The sequence below is a fragment of the Carcharodon carcharias genome, chromosome 8, assembly GCF_017639515.1.
Source record: "Carcharodon carcharias isolate sCarCar2 chromosome 8, sCarCar2.pri, whole genome shotgun sequence".
Lineage (NCBI taxonomy): Eukaryota > Metazoa > Chordata > Chondrichthyes > Lamniformes > Lamnidae > Carcharodon > Carcharodon carcharias.
Window position 1 is genome coordinate 23,319,753 of NC_054474.1, and position 22,748 is coordinate 23,342,500.

The 22,748-nt window shown below is 43.5% G+C and overlaps 1 protein-coding gene across 1 annotated transcript in view; it reads right to left on the reverse strand.

Moving 5' to 3' along the window:
- The window catches only part of glra1 (glycine receptor, alpha 1), a 149,419-nt gene that overhangs the window by 59,342 nt on the left and 67,329 nt on the right, over positions 1–22,748 (reverse strand). Inside the window, exons 4-6 of the mRNA XM_041193832.1 lie at positions 22,360–22,583; positions 17,594–17,676; positions 5,140–5,274 (exon numbers count right to left, since the gene is read on the reverse strand). Of these exons, the coding sequence (XP_041049766.1) occupies positions 5,140–5,274; positions 17,594–17,676; positions 22,360–22,583 (442 nt within the window). The remainder of the gene's footprint in view (positions 1–5,139; positions 5,275–17,593; positions 17,677–22,359; positions 22,584–22,748) is intronic.

Below are 22,748 nucleotides of genomic sequence, written 5' to 3' on the forward strand. Positions count from 1 at the left end.
CCATTGATCAGAAACTGAACTGGACTAGCCATTTATAGACTGTGGCTACAAGAGCAGATCAGAGGCTAGGAATCGTGTGACAAGTAACTCACCTCCTGACTCCCCAAAGCCTGTCCACCATCTATAAGGCACAAGTCAGGAGTGTAATGGAACACTCCCCACTTGCCTGGATGAGTGCAGCTCCCACAGCACTAAAGAAGCTTGACACCGTCCAGGACAGAGCAGTCTGATTGATTGGCACCACATCCACAAACTTTCACTCCCTCCACTACCAATGCACAGAGCAGCAGTGTGTACCATCTACAAGATGCACTGCAGGAATTCACCAAAGGCTCCTTAGACAGCACCTTCCAAACCCATGACCACTACCACCCAAAAGGACAAGGGCAGCAGATAAATGGGAACACCAACACCTGGAAGTTCCCCTCCAAGTCACTGACCATCCTGACTTGGAAATATATCGCCGTTCCCTCACTGTCGCTGGGTCAAAATCCTGGAACTCGCTTCCTCACAGCACTGTGGGTGTACCCACACCACATGGACTGCAGCAGTTCAAGAAGGCAGCTCACCACCACCTTCTCAAGGGCAACTAGGGATGGGCAATAAATGTTGGCCAAGCCAGTGAAACCCACATCCTGTGAATGAATTAAAAAAAAATGTCTGTAATTTACATCCAAATTTTGAGCTCTTTGGTCATGTATGCTGAATAGTCATTATGTTGTTCCAGAAGTTGTGTGCATTATGGGCATTGCACTTCATAGATGATCAATGATGGGTGATATGGGCTTATGGGTACACCATTTATTGTGCAGCCTCACAAGTAGTGGGATCACTGAGTATCCTGACATGTGCAGGTTTATACCTTGGGCAGCATTTGTAAAGTCAGAACTTTGGAACCAAGCTAGCAGCCCAGCAGGTAGTTCGCACCTATTTATCATCCCTCCGGCTGTTGTCTGAATAGTATCTATAGCTGAGGCATTCCATATCTACAGAGAAATGTCAGAGACATGGACAATGTACAGCGGACACCTTAAACCCCTGGAGAAATATCACCAATGATGCCTCCACAAAATTCTGCAAATTCAATGGCTGGATAAGCACTCCAATATCAGTGTCTTCTCTCAGGCTAACATCCCCAGTATCGAGGCACTGGTTATGGTTAATCAGCTGCACTGGGCTGGCTACAAGGTCCACATGCATGATACAAGGGTCCCAAAACAAGATCTCTACTCGGAGTTTCATCACGGCAAGCGGTTACCAGGACAGCAGAGGAAAAGTTTCAGGGATGTCTCTAAAGCCTCCCTGTAAAAAATGCAACATCTCCACCTTTTTGTGGGAATCTCTTGCTCAAGACCCACCCAAACTGGAGAAGAAGCATCCACGAAGGTGCCAACCATTTTGAACATCTCCGAAGGCCCAGGTGGAAGCCAAGCGCAAACTGCAGACGGAGCGGAACAAAATCCGAGCCTACCACCCACCCGCCTCATCAAAACATTACCTGCTCCTCCTGGGGCCGAGTTTGCAGATCCACATTGGACTTTTTAGTCACCTCTGGTCTGACAACCCCGGAGTGGAAGAAAGTCACCCTCGGTCCCAAGGGACTGCCGGAGAAGGGGAAGAAAATATTGCAGGTGCAAGCATGGTAGAGTTCTTTGCAAGGCATTGCCAGCATTTTGAGGGAGGATATCAGTGAGACATGTGTGACTCCCTTCAAAATCACATGTGCATGGAATTGCCGAGGAAGCATTGGTATGGGCTTGCTCGTGCCAAAAGCATATTTTCCTTCTAGGTGTCAGGAGGTCTAGGAACCAGTTTTCTGGTGCTGCTGGCACTACCACCAGCCTCATTCTGGTTGGAATCTGGTTGCAATGAGATGTCACGGGCCTGACTGCCATGTCGCTCCATCACTCTGGCATCTGTAGCCGCACCATCCACTGCCTCTTGAACATCAGCTTCTTCACCTTCCTCCTTGTCAGAAGAGGCATCCAGCTTCTACATCACCCAGTCTGCAAACTCCTAACACCTTTGCTCTGTGAGGTTATGCAGGGCACAGCAGGCCACAATGACCCTGGAGACTGACATGTACTGCAGTGCTCCACCCGAGTGGTCCAGGCAGCGGAACGTCATCTTCAGCAGTCCAAGGGTCTGCTCTATTTCCGTCCTTGTTGGGGCATGGTTGGTATTGTACCTCTCCTCTGGTGGGCTTTGCAGGTTCCTCACCAGGGTCATGAGCCAGGTCTCCTGTGGATGCGCCCTGTTACCCAGGAGCTACCCCTGCAGCTGCTAATAGGGACAAAACAGTTGTGGCACCTGAGTGGGGATGTGAGAGCTCCCTGGGAAGCATGTGCACATTTGAAGGATTCGATTCTGGTGGTCACAGACCAGCTGCACATTAAGAGAGTGAAAGCCCTTTTGGTTTGTGAATGCTGCTGGCTGTTCCCAGGTAGGTCTCAGCACCCATGTGTGCAATCAATTGCCCTTGGTACTTGTGAAAATCCAGTGATGGCAGCGAAACCCACAGCTCTGGCTGCCTGGCTCAGAGTCTGTGGTGAATTTCACAAATTCATTGGCCCCTTCTGAATACTGCATTGGTGATCTCCCTGATGCGTTTGTGAGTGGTTGCCAGGGAGATCCCACAAACGGGCCCAGCGGAGCCCCGGAAAGACCTGCAGGCGTACAAATTTAATGCCATGGTGACTTTTAAAGCTACCGGCATTCAATTGCCTCCTAACCCAATAGGATATAAGTCTTCCTCAAGGAGCTGACATGGGTGAATGACAGAAGCCTGCGACAATCCAAGCAGCCTCCTGCAGGTCGTTTCACCGATTGCGGTATATTCGATTGTGCGCCAATGTTCGATGTTGCACTGGCCTCTGGTTGACTGTCTGTTGCTGTTCTGACTGTTGCTGTGCCTGTCCATGGACTACTCTCCACTGGTTCCACTGCAGCTGCACCATAGCTGGTAAAAGTACTGGGTGCACTTGACCCATCTTTTCTGCTTGAGGTGATCTGTGAACAAAGTGCAGGCAATGATCTGATCAGCACAGTTTTTGAGGTCTTCCCTCCTCAGCATTTTGGGCTAACAGGAAGCCCTATACTTAACATCGGGCACACCCTGATCTCCACCCACCCCACTGTGGTCTATTCCATTCTCGAGGTTCACTGCAGACAGCCTGTCAATACATCCATGTGTGTGGAAACTGGACCAGTGACACTGGAACTGGGTGCCATGACTCTGCACCCTCCTTCAATCACTATTGCCTTTCCCTCTATCATCCTTGACCCTCACTAACATCCTTGCTTTGTCTTTGGCGACCTTCAACCATTCCCTTATCACCCCTGGCCAGCTATCAGTGACCCTTGACCTTCCCCTTGGCAGTGGAACTTCCACCACTTCTCCCCCACCACCTATCATCCTTAACCTTGACCTTCCCACCATTACCCTCAACTCAGGACTTTGCCAAACACCTTCCTCGTATAACCCTTATTCTCCTCTCAATCATGCTCGACCTATGGTCTTCCAATATTGACCTTCTCTGTATAGCCCAGCTTCCTCCCTCTCTCCTCAACGAGAATTCATAGGGCTGCCACTTGCCTCTCTCCCTCCTTCAGCCAGCAGGGAGCTCTCTTTCATCACTTCCTCTTCTCCTTCTCCCGATGTGGCAGGAATATTGGCTGAATGTTACCCATAGGTCATATAGCAATTGTACTGTGTTGAGGGTAACCATAGAGATTAGAACATACTTGTCCATGCTTCTCATCCATTTAGCTAATTATTAGGGAGTCCCTTTAGTTGGCCCATTGTGCACATGAACTCTACCCACCCAAAATGACCCTCCTCCCACTTCATATGATCGTACATGGTGCATGTTACATTCCAAACCCGCTCCACCACCTTCTACCCTTTCCCTGTCACCCACAGGCTTCCTACCCCCTCCTTCTCACCACAGCCCCTGCCAGTTGGACTTGACCCATCCAACAAGAACCTTTTTCCCCTTTATTACCCTTGAACATCCCCCAGTTACCCTGGATCCTATAACCATCATCCTCCACATACCATCTCTCCCGCTTATGCCTACACCCATGACCACCCCAGTGTCTACTCTGACCCTGAGCACTCTCATTATCAGCCCCACTTCTTTTGTTCACTTCTGTGACCCTCCCCATTAGATCTTCCAATACTGGATCTGACCCCCTACTGAATGCTACTCTCCCTCTGACTGAGTCTGTTCTCTCTGCCACCCAGCACCCTCAATTCAACCCATAGGACCCCACCATTGATAGTCCTAAAAGGCAGGGTCAGTGCTTTCACTCACCCAACACACTTGTCCAGAAAGTTCCCCCCCCACCCCCCCCAACAACAGGACCACTACACCCATGATGTTAGGCCTTACTTCCACATGTCCCTGCACCTTCCCTCAATCAGCCATGCCCTCTTCCCCTTTAACTGCTGTGACCTGATCTCAATAATCACCTCCCGTCATTGAACAAAGCTCCCCATGGAGGGGAAAGCAGCCCCTACTCACTCCAAATCCAGCAGGAAGGCTACCTCACCTGCTGCACACCGCATTTAAGCGGCTGTGAATCTGAAGATATGTATTTCTCGTTTGAGGATTATTTATTTGGAGAGGTGCACTTCATTCTGGCAAGGTTGCCTTTTAATGAGCATGCGTGACATGCAAATGTATTCAAAATGACTTCCCAATGCTGTAATATGCCCTTAAGGGAGAACAGCATGCCATCACTAGAAGGGAAGTATGTCATGTGATCCCGTCTCAGTTTCACTTTGGCCTGTGAGCAGAACACAACACACACAGCTCTGCTGATGTCTTCAAGTTTTCTATCCATGTATATATGTTCTCATGTGCCTAGTTTAAACAAATGAACCCACAATGTGCTTACACAATCCCTTATGAGGGATTGTTGCTTTTATATCATTATAAAAACATGACACCCAACTCTTGCTGTCAGGAAGCTAGAACTGTCGAAATCATTCGAGAGCTTAATACTGTAGTTTCATCCTGGCATTGGGAAGCTGACTTTTGGTCTCCTGCACAATTATATTCTCCCACCCACCTTGCTTCCCACTCCTGGGAGCAGCACAAGATTCCGCCCAATGATACTAATTATAAAACTGACCTGTATTGTAGTGCTTTGTGCAGTCTCTTAAATCCTTTTCCTCTTTGAGAATAAACTGTGGTAAAGTTAATCCATCAGCTACCTGTACAGCTTTTTCATCCCATTGAAATATCAGATCATTCATTGTGTATCCAACTGAAGGACAGAAGAGGGAAAGAAATTTCAATGCATTTGAATAACCAGTACAGAAACCTCATACTGGACTACTAGACACTTGTAAATTCCCACAAGATTCCAGGAATAGCCAGAAACATGGCTATTTCCCTCTGTGCCATTTTCATTTATATGTCGATAGATTTCTATAAAACTGTAGTATTTTACTGCATTTATTGCAGCCAATTATAGGGGCAGGAAAACAATTAGGGACAAATTAACAGTTTCCTGAGATGCTACAAAGAATTGTAATAAGCAGGAGTTGGAAATAGAAGACGACTCATTCAAATGGAGCTTCTTAAAAGGCTCCTGTAATCTAAAGGTAAGTCACTCATGAACATAGTTGTTCTTCTCGAGAGGCAGAACTTTGGTGTAAATGGAGGGAAAGCCATTGAAGACCCAAGCTACATATACTCACTATCATTTGCATGTGGTGGTGTGAGCAATGGATATGGTGACAATATTTTTCCCCTCCAAAGGTGACTGAGCGAAACGCCAAAGGTCATATTCAGGGGCAGGATTTTGGCAACAGCTCTCCCTGCCCATTGTCTCTTTTGGTCAAAATTGGCCAAAGTTAGGATAATAAGGGGTGAGCCATAAACATTGGCCTTGCCAGTGACACCCACATCCCATGGACAAATAAAAAGAAATCAGGAAGCAAAGCCAGGTCGGTGTCTCTGGAGGAGTTTGGTGCTTCCTTACCCACCAACTATCAGCTTGTTTGTTATACAGGGTTGCCTCCAGCATTGGATCATTAAAGCATTAGATATGAATAACAGACAGAAACAACAACAGAAATAAGGAACAAAGGCAGATAACAGCAGAAAATATAAATTTACAAAAGTGGGTAATATAATATACTACACCTCCACCCTAAGTCTTTAGGCCATGGATATGGAGTTAGCCTAGTTATTAGTCTTATGCATTTACCTTGTTGTTGCTGTCTTACAGTAATAGCAATAATATTGGAATAACATTATCAGCATTATTACAACATTCTCACTACCCCATCTCTCCTTTCATGTCCTTGAAGTTAGAGGTTCAGGTAGTCTGGAGGCCTTATAACCCTTCCACATCTTGTTCACTGTTCTGTCAGGGGAATGGTAGGTTCAGTTGGTTTTGGTTCTTGCTGTTAGCTTGGAGGTTGGATTGGCATTTGAGTATCCTTTCATTTTTCTCTTCCATTACTTTATGTTGAACCACGCCTGGCCAGTTTGGCTGTAGCGTTGATCTTTGTTTGTTGTTGCTCTTGATAATTTTTTGTTGGGTGGACGAACTTGCTATCGGTCTCCTTCATTCTTCATGTGGGGTGCCTCAAAGTCCTCTGAGGCTGAGGAAGAGCTTTCTTCTGGTGGAAAGATGGTTTAGTGGAACGCTCACCTCTTGTGCTCTGAGACTGGTGAGAGATTTCTTACCAGGTTCCAGCGTCCCTTGTGGTTATGGTATGCTGGCTGGAAGTTGCGGTGTGTGCACAGTGGTTGATGTGTCAACCTGCTGTACCATCATTGTAGTTGGAGGTAGAGGCTTCTCAGATTGTTGATTATTCTCTGGTATCACTTCCACCGGAGGTGCCATGGTAATCTTGTAGGTGGTAGGTTTGCCTGATCATTACAGAATCATAGAAACAGCAAAGAAAGAGGCCATTTGGCCCATCGAGTCTGCACCGACTCTCCAAATAAGCACTATGACTTACTGCCATCACCTTGCCTTTTCCCCATACCCCTGAACCTTGTTTCTATTCAAATAATCATCTAATGCCTTCTTGAAAGCCTCGATTGAACTTGCCTCCACCACACTTCCAGGCAGTGCATTCCAGACCTGAGCCACTCATTGTGAGAAAACATTTTTTTCCTCACGTCACATTTGCTTTTTTTGCAAATCACTCTAAATCTGTGCCTTCTTATTCTTGATCCTTTTATGAGTGGGGACAGCTTCTCTCTATCTATTCTGTCCAGCCCCCCTCATGATTTTGAACATGTCCATTAAATCCCTTCTTAGCTTTCTTCTCTCCAAGGAGAACAGAACCTACTTCCCCAATCTATCCTCAAAGCAGAAGTTTCTCACCCCTGGAACTTCCCAGGACCTGGAATGATAATGGACCAACCCGCTCTGCGAAAAGAGGAGGGATTGAAGGTGGAATGAGTCTGAATAATCTTTAGTGTTTTAGTACTCCTGACCATGCTGTTCTGGCTGGCTAATGGCAGTAGTCTTTATACCCTCCGCCATCTGGAGGAGATGCTGTGCAATGCAGGCTTCTCTGCACTGGGGAGCGAAAGGCTGGTTGCAGATGATGTACATCAGCTCAAAGATATATATTTGCTGCCATACCTCTGTGGCTCCAGGATCATGTTGATGACTGGGAGTCGGATTCCCTCTGCCCCATAAAGTGGAGTGCCTTTTGTTCGAAGCCATCTTTGAGCCATGGTTCCTTGTCTGACAGGACTGTCACAGTGGCAGCTGAATCTAATTTAAAATTTGTTAGATGACCATTTACCAGGATGTCAGCATTCCAAAATGAAGAACCACAATTTTTTTTCCTCAACCAAGAAGCATGGCGGTGTGTCTTCTGGGTTTTCAGTCTCGACCTTGTGGATGGCCTTTGAGCTGAGTGTTCCTGGGGTTTTGACTTGCATGGTTTACCAAAGTGTCCCTGTCTGTTGCAGTGGAAGCATTGGGCTGTGCTTGCAGGACATTGATCTCTCCTGTGAGGGCACTTTGCACCACAGTGCTGGCAAGGTCACTCTGCTGGGCGGTTCAGGAATTGCTTTCCCCAACTTAAATCGGCCCTATGCTTTGAGACCTGATAAGCTGGACTGAGGGCTGGCTTCTGCCCCATGTTGTATTCTCACCTCTTTAGGGAGTTGTCCTGTATTGCTTACATAGCTCAGACAGTCTAACTATCTGGATTGCCTTGTCCAGGGTTAGATCACCTTTTGCTTGTAGGAGGTCAGAGGGTGAATTGTCAACAACACCCACCATTATTCTGTCTCTGATGAGTTCAGACTTTAAATCTCCACATTCACATCCTTCTAACATCCTGTAGAGAGTATTTATGAACTAATCAACTAGTTTCCCAGGCAGTTGCCTCTTTTATTAAATTTGGCTCTCATCAATATTTTGTTGGATCGCAAGTTGAAATAAATGTCAACAATTTTAGAACCTCATCAGATTACTCATTAATATCCTGTCATGCAATAATATCATCTGCAATTGGCCCTATTAAGTAAAGAAGTGTATTTATTTGCTCTTATTCTGACCTGTTATTTAAACCGGAAGCAATGCTGTATCTTAAAAAATTTTTTCCTCAAAAGACCCCAATCTTGTGGCTGGCCTGGGCCTTGGGTGAGTCCAAGTGGAGCTGAATGTGTGGAACAGTGATCCATGTTAAAGATACTTAAAGTGTGCGGACAGCGTTAAGAGCTTATAGGCTTTCAAGATGGTGTCGCTGCTCAATGCAGTACAAAAGGATTTCCCATGCTTGTCAATTTTGGCAGGCTCCGCAAATGGTGGCAACATACTTCTGGAAGAAATTTTTTAACAATGGCTGCATGGGTCAGCTGTCTGCTAATTTATTTCCTTCAGCGATTCACTTTGGCGAGTAGTGAGGCATTTAAATTCAACACAGGCTTGCTGCTTTACAAATCGGATAGTTACAACAGTCCCAAGAGGCTGAGTAATTTAATTAATCGTGTTTTTTTTTTGAACTTAGAAGCCAAATGTTGAGACTTAGAGTCGGTGATTGGGTTTCGCGATGAGTTTCATTCAAATAGTGCTTGTGACTCTGGATTAGTAAAATGGGGTTCTTTGATCCAGCTGCAGCCTGGACCTAAAAGGATTTATCTCACCTTTGCGGGCTCTGGACTCTACATGCTGAAACCAGACTTCCAAGGGAGATTCAATGGAGTCTTCTGCTGCAGTAAAATCTTTGCTTTTAGCTTCCAGGCTCTTTTCTCTGGAGCTCTTTCCTTGTGAATTTTCTCAGCTTCTCCAATTTCAACTGGGAGCTTCTTTCAGGTCAGAATTTCTGTTGAAGGTTCTTTTTCTTAGTCTTTGAGCATTTCTGTGAGGCTGAGGGTTTTTGAACCCCAGCTGCCACCATGTTGGGGCATTTATTACAAAACATGTCTTTTAAATAAGTCTTCATAGTCTTCTGTATGTTAACGGCAATTATTTAGTAACTACTTGTAACCATATAAATATTTACAGCAAAGGGTACAGGCAAGTAGCTATATCCATGTCTAGGTCTTAACACGTCTCCGCTCAACACCACACTGACCCTAGGTCTGGGTCATGTGTCTTCTTACATCACTGTGTTGGCATTACAGTCCCACGTTAACTCGGTTAGAGCTGACCCTTATTCTACCATAAAGAACATAATACAATAACAGAAGAGAGTAACGGCAAAGCAACAAAAAAGAGAATAACACCACAGTAACTGGATAATAGAAGAGAATAATTGAGGTGAGTAATCATAGAGGAAAAATAAAGACCGAGAATAGTAACCCCAGAGTGGAGTGACACCACAGTTAACACAGAAAAGAGTAACGACAAAGAATAACAGAGTATAACAGAGGGCAGCAAATATAATGCCAATAGTGGAGATGAACAAGGAGAATTAGACAGTAAAACATCCACAAAATAATAGGGGCAGCACGGAATGGAATCTCCTCTATCTAATAGTTTTAGTAGTTATTTGCACCAGAAACCAATAATGGATGCTATGAAGTATAGAGAGTAACACAATCAGAGAGCAGCAAACCATCAAAATATAGAAATGCAGAGAACTGTAACGAGGGAAAATACAGATAGTGTCTCAAAACCAACAACCTCAGGTCCAAGTCTGTGCCAGATTTCGGAACTTGCCAGTCGGAGAAAAAAAAAATCGCAACATTAATTCAACTCATCGGAGACACATGAAATCGTGTGAATACATTTCTTTGAATTAAAGTTTGAAAACAATATATAATAGTGAAGAAATAACATTTGAAAGAAAAAGAATGATAAGGTTAGCAAGGCTAACTCGCGGGCTGTGTTGGATTCAAAGTATATGGGCATGCTAGTGAAGCTACCAGAGAACCACAGCTTCCTGTATGTGTGGAAATGCACCCTATCAGTTATTTCAAAGAATTTCAAGCACAGTGCATGGAGTGGATCTCATCGGCTAATGGCCAAATCAAGAACCCTTGGCCTGTTTTACCTTTGTTGTGTGTTCGGGCCAGGTGGATCAGGCCAAGCTGAGTAGGGTGGAGTCAAGGGTCGTTTGGACCACTCTTGAGAGCAGGAAAAAACTGGCGCACGAAGCTGATAGCTAGTCTTGAACGCCACCTTACAAATGCAGCATGTGGTGAATTGTTCCAGAGAGTTATTGTACTCATTTAATAACAATTACAATTGACGCATGGCAGCTTATAGAAATGTTCGGTTTTCAGACAGCTGGACTTGAGACACTGTAGCTGTAGCTGGAGGAATTACTGAGTGCAACAGCAAACAAAAGTAATAATTAGAGAGGGAGTGCATTGGTGGCAATGGAACCCTTTGATTTCGGACACTTAAGATTCTGCTTCAAGCACTGCTAGGTCCGATGTGTTGTTAAATGCAGAGCAAATTTTCCACTACAGCAAGCAGTCTCAGTGCCTCAGTAACTGCAAAATTAGTAGCGAACCCAGTGTTATTCCAAGCAATAGTTTTCAATTTCCCCATTGGCCATTCATTTGCCTCTCTATGAGGTTGCCTATTTAATGAAAATTAAGTTTCAATTTAGGGGCATATGCTTTGGTGGGGATCCCTTTCCACTATGAACAGGCATCAGCCTTCCCAAACAGGTCCCTTACGAGTAAAGGTCGGAGCAGAATTTTTTCTCATCAGCCTAGTCTTGGATGAATGTGTAACAAATAAAATAAAATGCAACAGTCACAGAACATGATAAGAAACAAAAGCAGAACAAGAGTTCAATGTCAGAGTAGCTATAAATGGTAATAATTATAAAAGGAATAACAGCAGTGGGTAGGTACAGAATAATTGCAAAGGCTAATGATAGTGTCAACTGTGGCTCAGTCGGGAACACTCTCACCTTTGATTTACAAGGTTCTGCATTCAAGTCCCACTCCAGGGCTTGAGCACAAAAATCAAGGCTGATGTTCCATTACAGTACTGATGGAGTGCTGCACTGTTGGAGGTATTGTCTTTTGGGTGACATGTTAACTGAGGCGCCAGTTGGTTGGATGTAAAAGACCCCATTGCACTATTTCAAAGAGGAGCAGGGAATTTACCAGTGTCCTGGCCAATATTTATCCCTCAATCAACATCACAAAAATAGATTAGCTGATCATTATCACATTGCTACTTGTGGAGTTTGCCATACACAAATAGTTTTCTACCTTACAACAGTGACTACACTTCAAAAAGTACTTCTTGGCTGTAAAGCACTTTGAGACCACCAATTGTTGTGAGAAGAGCTATATAAATGTAAGTCTTTATATATTTAAGTATAATAAAGACAGAAGATGACCACATAGAATTACAATTATCTCACATAATAACAGGATTAAAAATAAAATATAGAAATTACTGTGATAGCATACTAATTTTTAGCTTTAAGTTTACATTACACTGCCAGTTGGCCCATCACAGCTGTTCATATAGCATTTGTCTTGTCTGCTATTTCAAGTGAGATATTAACCCACTTATCTTAAACAGGTTAATGCTCTTTTAAAATAATGAGCAAAAAGGATGTCATTCAATGGCATGTTCATAGGTTAGTATCACAAAAGTCTGGCTTATTGCAACAGAAAGCATTAGGCACTGAGAGGACAATAAGGAACACAATAATTAAAGAAAAGTACAGACATTTACAATGGAGCTTCCCACACAGGGAAAGAACATAAAAAATAATTGAGGATAACCATACATAATAATGGTAGAGACTGTCTACAACAAGGGCCTGCAACACATGAAAGTAACTGGAAATGAATAAGAAAGGATAAGTTGCCCAGCATGTTCCTCCAAATAAAAAGCTGGTGCTGTATCAGTAAAAATATCAGTGAAACTTTCAGATCATCACAAAAACTCAGCTGACTCATGAATGTCCTTTCGGGAAGAAAATCTGGCGTTCTTGCCCAGTCTTATCTATACGTGACTCCATTCTCACACCAACATGGTTGACTCTAAACTGCCCTCTGAAGTGGCCAAGAAAGTTACTCAGTAGTATCAAACTAGAGGACAACTGGGAGTTTTTACTTGGAGCTGGTGTACTTGGTCACCACCTTTGTCCCTTCCAACACTTGGCCAGTTTCCCAGGCAGCAGCTGGCACACGGCCGTCTGGATCTCCCGGGAGCTGATGGCGCTGCGCTTGTTGTAATGGGCCAGGTGGGAAGCCTCATCCGTGATGCGCTCGAAAATATCGTTCAAGAACGAGTTCATGATGCTCATGGCCTTGGAGAAGATGCTGGTGTCAGGGTGAACCTGCTTCATCACTTTGTAGGTGTAGATGGAGTAACTCTCCTTCCTCGAACTTCACCACTTCTTGCCACCCTTTGCTGCCGGTTTCTTTAAAGCTTTCTTGGATCCCTTCTTGGGAGCTGGCTTCTTCTCATCAACCATCTTCAGTTTCAGACAGTGGACAGTAAATGGCCTTGTTAACCCAGTTGGCTGTAGCTGCTCTCACCTGATTCCATTCTTAACTATCTAACCATAGGGAAAGAATCACTTGCAATGGCTTCTTCTCCTGCTCCTTCTGGTGTTCCCCAAGGGTCAATTCTTGGCCCCTCCTTTTTTTCATCTGCATGCTACCCCTCAGAGACATCATACAAAAGCAGAGTTAGTTTGCACATGTATGCAGCTGACACCCAGCTCTACCTCATCACCATGTTTGCCTACTCCACCACGATTGCTAAATTATTAGACAGCTTATCAGGCATCCACTACCAGATGAGCAGAAATTCTCTCCAAATATATATATTGGGAAATCCTCACTCCAAACCCTGTTCCCTAGCTTCTGATTCCATCCCTCTCCCTGGCAATAGTCTAAGACTAAAACAGTCTCTTCACAACCTTGGTGTCATATTTGACCCCAGTACGACCTGCCAGCCACATATTCACACCATCAGGATTGTGCAACTTTGAAACTCTACCTCAGAAGGTGGAGATGGAGTCACTGGATATTTTTAAGGCAGAAGTAGATAGATTCTTGTTAGGCAAGGGAATCAAAGATTATCAGGGGTAGATGGGAATGTGGAATTTGAAACACAAACAGATCAGCCATGATCTTATTGAATGGTTGGTGCAGGCTCAAGGGGAAGAATGGCTTACGTTTGCTCCTATTTTGTATGTTTGTATCACTAAGATCACCTATTTTCACCTCCATAATATCATCCAACTTCATTCCTCTCTTAGTTCATCTGCTGCTGAAACCCTCATTGATGCCTTTGTTACCACTAGACCTAACAATTCTAATCCACTCCTGGCTGGTCTTCCATGTTCTACTCTCCAAAACTCAGCTTTCTGTCTTAACTCGCATCAAGTGCCATTCCCTTACCACCCTTGTGCTCATTGACCTAAATTGGATCCTTGTCAAGCAACATCTTCATGTTAAAATAATCATCTTTGTTTTCAAATCCTTCCATGGCCTCAGCCCTACCTCTGGAATCTCTTCAAGCACCACAACCCTCTAATAGATCTGCACTCATGTAACGCTGGCCTCTTGAGCATTCTCCAATTTTAATTATTCCATCATTGGTCTTCAGTTGTCTGGGCCTCAAGCTTTGGAATAACATCTCTTCACCCCACATTCAGCCTTTAAGACAATCCTTAAAACCCATTCCCTTTGACCAAGCTTTTGGTCATCAAACCTAATATTGCCTTATGTGGCTTGATGTCATACTTTATTTTATAATGCATCTGTGGGGCACCTTGGGATATTTTATTAAATTAAAAACCTGATGCGTTGTTGCTCTTGTTAACAAATCCCAAGACTCAATTTAAAAAAAAGTTTTAAGTATAATCTTTGAGGAAGAGTCATACAGACTTGAAATTTTCTCTCTCCACAGATGCTGCCAGGCCTGCTGAGTTTTCCCAGTATTTTCTGTTTTTATTTCAGATTTCCAGCATCCTACAGTATTTTTCTTTTACTTAAGTACGAGCAGCTGTGTTACACTGAATGGGATCACAGATTCAGGGTTTTGTGCAGAATTAGCTAATCTCAGCTGGGGCAGTTACTGCCAATACAGTAATTAGCTCTGGCATTTCTCAGGCAGAGAAAATTGGCTCCTGGTAACTGTTTAAAAACCTCTGCTGGGCATGGATAAGATGGACATCTGGTGAAGCAGCATTGGGCTCAGCTATTATTTCCCTATGGCCAACAGTTGCTGTCTAGTTCAAAGTATTTGGCTCTCATGGAACCAACTCCAGTGGTAATGTAATAGTGAAGGAGACAGTTCGTGAAAACAGGAGAGGGGAAAGAGTAATAAAACAGGGTAACAACTGAAGAATAGGTGGCAGCCGAGAACAGAGCAACAGAACAGTGAATAACAGAGAACAACAAGGAGGTCAGTAGCATCCAAGGCTAATGGGTGGAAAATAAAAGACAGCAATCATTATAATAGAAACCACAGTGGTCCTGATTGTAACACCAAGTGTAGCAACAACAGAACTAGCAACCAGAAAAATCAGTAACAACCCCCAATAAGTAACAAAGTACAAGGAACACCAGGGGGTAGCAACAACACAATAATAACATGACAGCAAGGGATGCTAAATACTGGGAGTTAACACATTCAAAACAGAGCATCAACATGGATAATATTAAAGAGATTCAAGTCGGACAATGAAGTACAAACAAGACACAATTATTTTCCTTGATAGGCATATTCATAAACTGCAGATCTCTGCCTCTTAACTACTACCCCAGTAGCCCAGGGGGGTTTCTCTCTATATGCTCTTTTAAATAAAAAATAAACCAATAAAATAAACAAATTAACAAACCAGCAGCCCATTAAAGGGGCACAATAACAAAGGGCAAAACTTTAAAGGAAAGTTATCTCCTTAAATTAAAATATTATTCCCAGGACCGGCAATGCACACCAGCCCCTACAGTGGCCACCAGTCACGGAATACCCTCTATTTATAGACACTTTTGAGGCAAGGACTCTCTTTATATGTGGCCCCAGTCCTTAAACAACCAATTCCTATCACCTGTGTGTTCTTAACAACATAATCAACAAACGATTAACAGAAAAAACCTCAGGGGAATGGCAAGTGTGTAATACAGAGTAAATAAAGGGTGAAAAGCTATGAAGAGCAGTAACAAGGTGTAAGCACAAGAGAAGGTAACTCTTTTATAGTTTAAAAGCGTGGGCTAACGTTTTCTGATTGGGGTAAAGGGGAGGGAGTTACAGGTGGGAGATGATTCCTAAACTCAGTTGACTTTCTGGCCCTGGGTCAGTTAAATGTTGGAGGAGGGATCCCTAACCTCCATTGGTGAGTTGTATCAAATTGCAACAATTTGCTAGAAGAGGCATCAGGAGCCTGCTGTAGAGTTAACATTGAGTCACTAATGTCTTTTCTCAAAAGTTTAGAACTTGCTCCTGACCAATGACATTGCTTTGAGCACTATATTTTTCATATATTCTTTCATAGGATGTGGGTGTCTCTGGCCTGGCCAGCATTTATTACACATTCCTAACTGCCCTTGAGAAGGTGGTGGTGAGCTGCCTTCTTGAACCGCTATAGTCCATGTGGAGTAGGTATTCCCACAATGTTGTTAGGGAGTGAGTTCCAGGATTTTGACCCAGTGATACTGAAGGAACGGTGATCTATTTCCAAGTCAGGATATTGTGTGGTTTGGAGGGGAACTTCCAGGTGATGGTGTCCCCATGTATGTCCTGCACTGTCCTTCTAGGTGGTAGTAGTTGTAGGTTTGGAAGGTGCTGTCTAGGGAGCCTTGGTGAGTTGCTGCCATGCATCTTGCAGATGATACATACTGCTGCCACTGTGCATTGGTGGTGGAGGGACTGAATGTTTGTGGATGGGGTGCCAACCATGTGGGTTATTTTGTCCTGCATGGTGTCAAGCTTCTTGAGTGTTTTTGGAGTTGCACTCATCCAGACAAGTGGAGAGTATTCCATCACATTCCTGACTTGTGCCTTGTGGATAGTGGACAGTCTTTGGGGAGTCAGGAGGTGAGTTACTCACCACAGGGTATTCCTAGCCTCTGACCTGCTCTTGTAGCCACAGTATTTATATGGCTAGGCAATTCAGTTTCTGGTCAACGGTAACCTCCAGGATATTGATAGTCGGGGATTCAGTGATGGTAATGCCATTAAATGTCAAGGGATGATGGTTATATTTTCTCTTGCTGGAGATGGTCATTGCCTGACACTTATGTGGTGCAAATGTTACTTGCCACTTGTCAGTCCAAGCCTGGTTACTGTTCAGGTCTTGCTGCATTTGGATGTGGACTGCTTCAGTATCTGAGGAGTTGCGAATGGTGCTGAATATTGTACAATTATCAGAGAACATTCCCACTTCTTACCTTGTGATGGAAGAAAGGTCATTGATGAAGCAGCTGAATATGGTTGGGCCCAGGACACTACCCTGAGGAGCTCCCGCAGTGATGTCCTAGAACTGAGATGATTGACCTCCAACAACAACAACCATCTTCATTTGTGCTAGGTATGACTACAACCAGCAGAGATTTTTCCCCTTGATTTTCATTGACTCCAGTTTTGCTAGGGCTCCTTGATGCCACACTCAGCCAAATGCTGCCTTGATGTCAAGGATAGTTACCCTTGCCTCATTGCACAGGCCTCTTGTCAATTAATTCAATTCGTGCACCCCCAGATACCTGAAATTTGAATACTATGTGCCTAGCAACCCTGGCATCAGCATTCAAACAGAGAAAATGGTGGAAGCTTGATAGATGTCGCTGTTCCCACTTTAATTTTGCATGTGGTTGAACTCATTTTTTACAGTTCTGCCTGCCCCCCACAAAGGGAAATGGGCTGGCAGAGGCATGGTAGACGACATCCTAGAAATATTTTTGGCCCCGTTCATCCCAGATGCACTAGAAAACGGAACTAATCCAGAATATAGAAATGCAATACAACAATGTTATAAATAATTGTTGGTCACATGCAACGGAACCAAAATGCTACATTTAGCAATGTGCTTTTAAGTTCAGAGTATAAAAGTTGGCTATAATTGTGATAAGCATCTATTAAGGAGCGCATTAAGAAAACTTACTTTTTTAGATTATTAATTTTTGACTTTGATATTTGAATGACTCAATAAATAGAAGATACTTACAGCTTTCAAGTTGCATTATACATGTTTGCACATCCATTGGGAAATTCTTCAAGTCCATGGGACAGGCAAGGCTCAGTGTTAGCCTGAAAAGAAGTAAATAATTACTTTTACATTGGGTACAAAGGTCAAGTTAAGTGGCATAAACTCTGTTTGATTTGGGACTGACCTCAGCCTACACATTTGAAACTAAATCTTAACTATCAAATTCACTGAACTAAAGGTAATAGTGTAAGTGAACGCAACATTTTTCAAGTATGTAATATTGGACAATTCTCTAATTCATTCTGATCAATGGTACACATCACACCTATTTCTACTATTGTTTCTAGTTGATGGTACTAAATTGTAGTAGAATGCTGAGTCAATAACATTGACAAATGTAATCTATACTGTGCTCTGGGTTGTTAATAATGAGAAAAGAAAATTATCCATACTTCTTCATGAAAACAGCAAATGGTAAATTGATCAATGGTTGGTTGTAGCTTGACCTGATGAATTTGTGACAAAGTGCTAATTATTGTGATATTTTCACCTTCTCTCTACAATTATTGTGGTCATCTCACACCAGTTACTTTGAGCACTCCCCCCATGACTACAGCTATTAACTCCTCCACTAGCTAATGGATTCATTTCTTCTTTCCAATGATCTAATCATTCCCCACTGAGTTATCCTTTTTCTACCAATTACTGTGATCACTGCTCCAAACAGTACTTACAGTGGGCAGCTGATTGCAGTAATCATCTCTCCTCTCGATACTATAACACACACGGGCAGTTAGTATAATTTCTCAGCCTGCCACTGTTTAATGCAATAAATCCTCTAATAATCAATGTAGTGACCTCACTGTTAGTTGTATCTATCATTGTTCCAAAGGTTACCATGATTACCTTTCTCCTAGTATTGTCATTTTTCTCCTCTCATGCATATGAACAAGCACATTAAAGGCACTACGCACATTAACACTTTTTATTAATTCATGGAATGTGGGTGTCCTGGCAAGGCCAGCCCTAATTGTTTATCCCAAAGTGCTTTGGAGAAGGCAACTTCTTGAACCAATCTAGTCCACGCGGTGAAAGTACTCCCATAATGTTAGAGAAGGAGTTCTAGGATTTTGACACTGTGCCATGAAGGAACTACAAAGTATTTCCAAGTTAGAAGGGCATGTAACTTGGAGCCTTGAAGGTATTAATGGTGTTATGAACCTCCTTCCCTTATCCTTCTAGGTAGCGGAGGTTGTGGGTTAGAGAGGAGCTGGCAGGGAGCTTTGACAGTTGCTGCAGCCTACACACTGCAGCCACGATGCACCAGTGAAGGAGGGAGTGAAAGTTTCAAGTGGGCTGCTTTGTCCTGGATGGTGCTGAGCTTCTTGAGGGTTGTTCGAACTGCAATCTTCCAAACAAGTGGATAGTATTCCATTATTCTCCTAACTTGTACCTTGTAGGTAGTGGAAAGGCTTAAAATCAGGAGGTGTGTCACTAACCGCAGAATACTTAGCTTCTGACCTTCTGTTGTTGTCACAGTATTCATGTGGCTGGTCCAGTTAAGTTCTTGATCAATGTTGACTCCAGATGTTGATTGGTGGGAGATTTAGTGATTTATATTACTATTGAATGTCAAGAGGTGGCAGTTAGATTCTCTCTTGTTGCACAAAATCATTGCCTGGCACTTGTGCCACTTATCGGCCTCAGCCTGAATGTTGCACAGCACCTGCTGCACGTGGGCAGTAGCTGAGGAGTTGCAAATGTGCAATGTTCAGCACCAATCATCAGCAAACATCCCCATTTCTGACCTTATAATGGGGGGAAGGGCATTGATGAAGCAGATGAAGATTGTTGGGCCTAGACACTATCCTGAGGAACTCCATGTTCCGGAGCTGAGATGATTATCCTCCAACAACCACAACCATCTCCTTTGTGATAGGTATGACCCCAGCTAGTGGATAGCTTTCCCCCAATTCCCATTGACTTCAATTTTGCTCCTTAATGCCACACTAGGTGAAATGCTGCCTTGATGCGAAGTGCAGCCACTTTCACATCAACTCTGAATTTCAGCTGTTTGGCTCAGGCCTGTAATGAGATCTGGAGTCGAGTGGTCCAGGCAGAACCTAGACTGAGCCTCAGTGATCATACTACTGCTGAGTAAGTGCCGTTTGAGAGCACTGTCAAACACCCCCTTCCTTCATTTTGTTGCTGATTGAGAGTCGGCTGATGGGCAAATAGTGACCAAATTGGATTTGTCCTGTTTTTTTTTTTGTGGACAGGACATACCTGGGCAATTTTCCACTGTCAAGTGGATACCATTGTAGCTGTACTGGAAGAGATTAGCTAGGGGTGCCGCTAGTTCTGCAACACAAGTCTACTGCACTACAGCCAGGATGTGGTATTCCATGAGCTCAGCTGTTTTTTAATATCACGAAAGTGAACCAAATTGGCTGAAGACTGGTTTCTGTGATAGCAATGAACTCAGGAGGCTGAGATGAATCATCATGCAGCACTTATGGCTGAAGCTGGCTGCAAACACTTCAGCCTTGTTTTTTCAATCACATGCTGGGCTCTGCCATTAATGAGGATGGCAGTATTCCTGGAACACCTCCTCCCATTACTTGTTTAATTGTCTGCCACCATTAATGACTGACTGACTGGCAGGTTTGCAGAGTTTTGATCTGGTCCACTGGCTGTGTGATCGCTTAGCATGCACGAGGTCCTTAATTGCAGCTTCACAAGGTTGGCATCTCACTTTCAGGTATGCCTGATGGCTCCTGGCATGCTCTTCTACAGTGCTCAATGAACCAGGGTTGGTTCCCTGGCTTGATGGTAATGGTAGAGCAAGATATGCCATGGCATAAGGTTAAAAATTGTGGCACAATAAAATTCTGCTGCAGAGGTCCACAAAACTCATGGATGCCCAGTTTTCAGCTGCAAAATCTGTTCTGAATCCATCCCAGTTAAGCACAACCAGATGGCAGGGATTCTCAGTGTGAAAATAGGACTTTGTCTCTTCAAGGATTGTGCAGTGGTCACTCATACCAGTACTGTCATGGACAGATACATCTGTAACAGGTAGATTGGTGAGGACAAGGTCAATTAAGTTTTTCTCTCATGCTGGTGTTCTCATAACCTGTCCCAGGCCCAGTCTAGAAAATATGTACTCTAGGTCTCAGCCAGCTCATGATGCTACCAAACCACTCTGAGGGGACTACAAAGTCCATAACCACCAAACACATTCTGTTCCTTTGTTACCTTCAGTGCTCCATTCAAGTGGCATTCAACATGGAGATGTACAATTCATCAGTTGAGGGAGGGCGGTAGTCGGTGATCAGAAAAAGGTTTCCTTTCCCATGATTGATCTGAAGCCACAGGCTTAATGGGTTCCGAATCAATGCCGAGAAATCCCAGGGCTACCGCGCCACCACTGGTTGGACAGAATATGCCCACGAATGCTGATGGCCATGGATGAGTCTGGAAGTTGGCCAAATTCTGTGAGCATGTCCATGTTAGGCTGTTGCATAACTAATCTGAAGAATGTCGCTTGCGGTTTTGGAAGAAGACTCCAGATGCAGGGTTGACTGGGCTCTTTGTCAATTAAAATCCACGCTTAAGTCGATGCTAGGCTGGCTTTCCAATTTTATTCTTATTATACTTTGTCGTAGTGATTTGGTACAATTTACAGGCTTGCTAGAACATTCCAGAAGGCAATTAAGGTTTGACCACACTCTCTTTCCTGTGACAGGCATCCTTCCCTGAAGGACATCAGTGAACCAGATAGACTTTTACAACAATCTGTGCGCTACACGGTCATCGTTACTGATGCTAGCTTTATATTTCAGATTTATTTACTTATTTAATTGAATTTAAATTCCCCAGCTACTATGGTGGGATTTTTAACTCATCTCCAGATCATTAGCCTAAGTCTCTGGAATGCCACCCAGTAACATAGCCTCTGTGCTACCATTTTCCTATGAAATAATACCACTAAAAATTCACAATGAGGCTAGTCCACCTTCATGATGTCTATAAGCAAAGTATGAAAAGATGGAAACTTTGTGATTTATGATCATTTACTGAAAGCATCCAGTCAATTACATCTAGCCATCTGTTGCCAATATGGCTAATCAAATGCTGGCACTTATATCAAGGGCATTTGACTCCAAGCCAACAGAAATTATTCTTAACCTTATGTAGATCATTGATGAAACCATTTGCTATGTTAGAAAATATTCAAAAGGAAAGCCAATTATGCTACCCAGTTGGTAGCACTCTTGCCCCTGAGTCTCTGGGTCATGTGTACAAAAATCAAGGCTGACACTCCAGTGCATTGCTGAGGGAGTGCTGTCTGAATGCCGGAGGTGAGATGCCTCTTGATGCCTCTTCTTCCTGCATGGGTGGATGTAAAAGCTCCCATGACAAAAATCAAGGGAATTTCATGTTCAATATTTATCCCTCAATCAACATCACAAATAATTGTTTTGTCATTATCATATTGCTGCCTGTGGGAGTTTGCAATGTGCAAATTGGCTGATGCATTTTCTACATTACAATAGCGACTACACTTCAAAAGTACTTAATTGGCTTTAAGTGCTTTGAGATGTCTGGTTGTCGAGTAAAGCGCTACATAAATGCAGGTCTTTTTTTAAACCATCCCTTACCCAATATGCTTGTATTGCGCCCAGTGCTGTGTTTGTGCTCTGTAATGGATACTCCATGATTACCCCTCATTTAATAGCCTGCGCACTCTCCTCATCCAGTTCCATATGACTGCTGCTTACCTGATACTGTAGAGGACTTTACCATTTTGAAAAATTCGCAGTAATTTGTTGTCTGTAGTAATTTCGTGAAAATGAGCACCTTTCTCATTAGCAAAGAATAAATCTGGTTTCCAAATAGAATCCAACATAGATGGATCCAGATCCAGTGAGTCATCAGGAAACTCGCTGTAAGCAAGTCGCGGATCGTTCCATTGCTGTCGTAGGAAAATATTTAGCCGATAATCCTACAGGAGATGAGAGAAAATCAGAACTTGTTTACACTGGGCTCAGAGCAAGAGAAAAGTAACAGTTCACCATTAATGAGAATAAAAGACTGCTTAAAGTCTTTTCCCACTCCCCATGTTTCCTTTGATCACCACCTCATGTTTCCTCTTGGCTTGTTCCCTTTG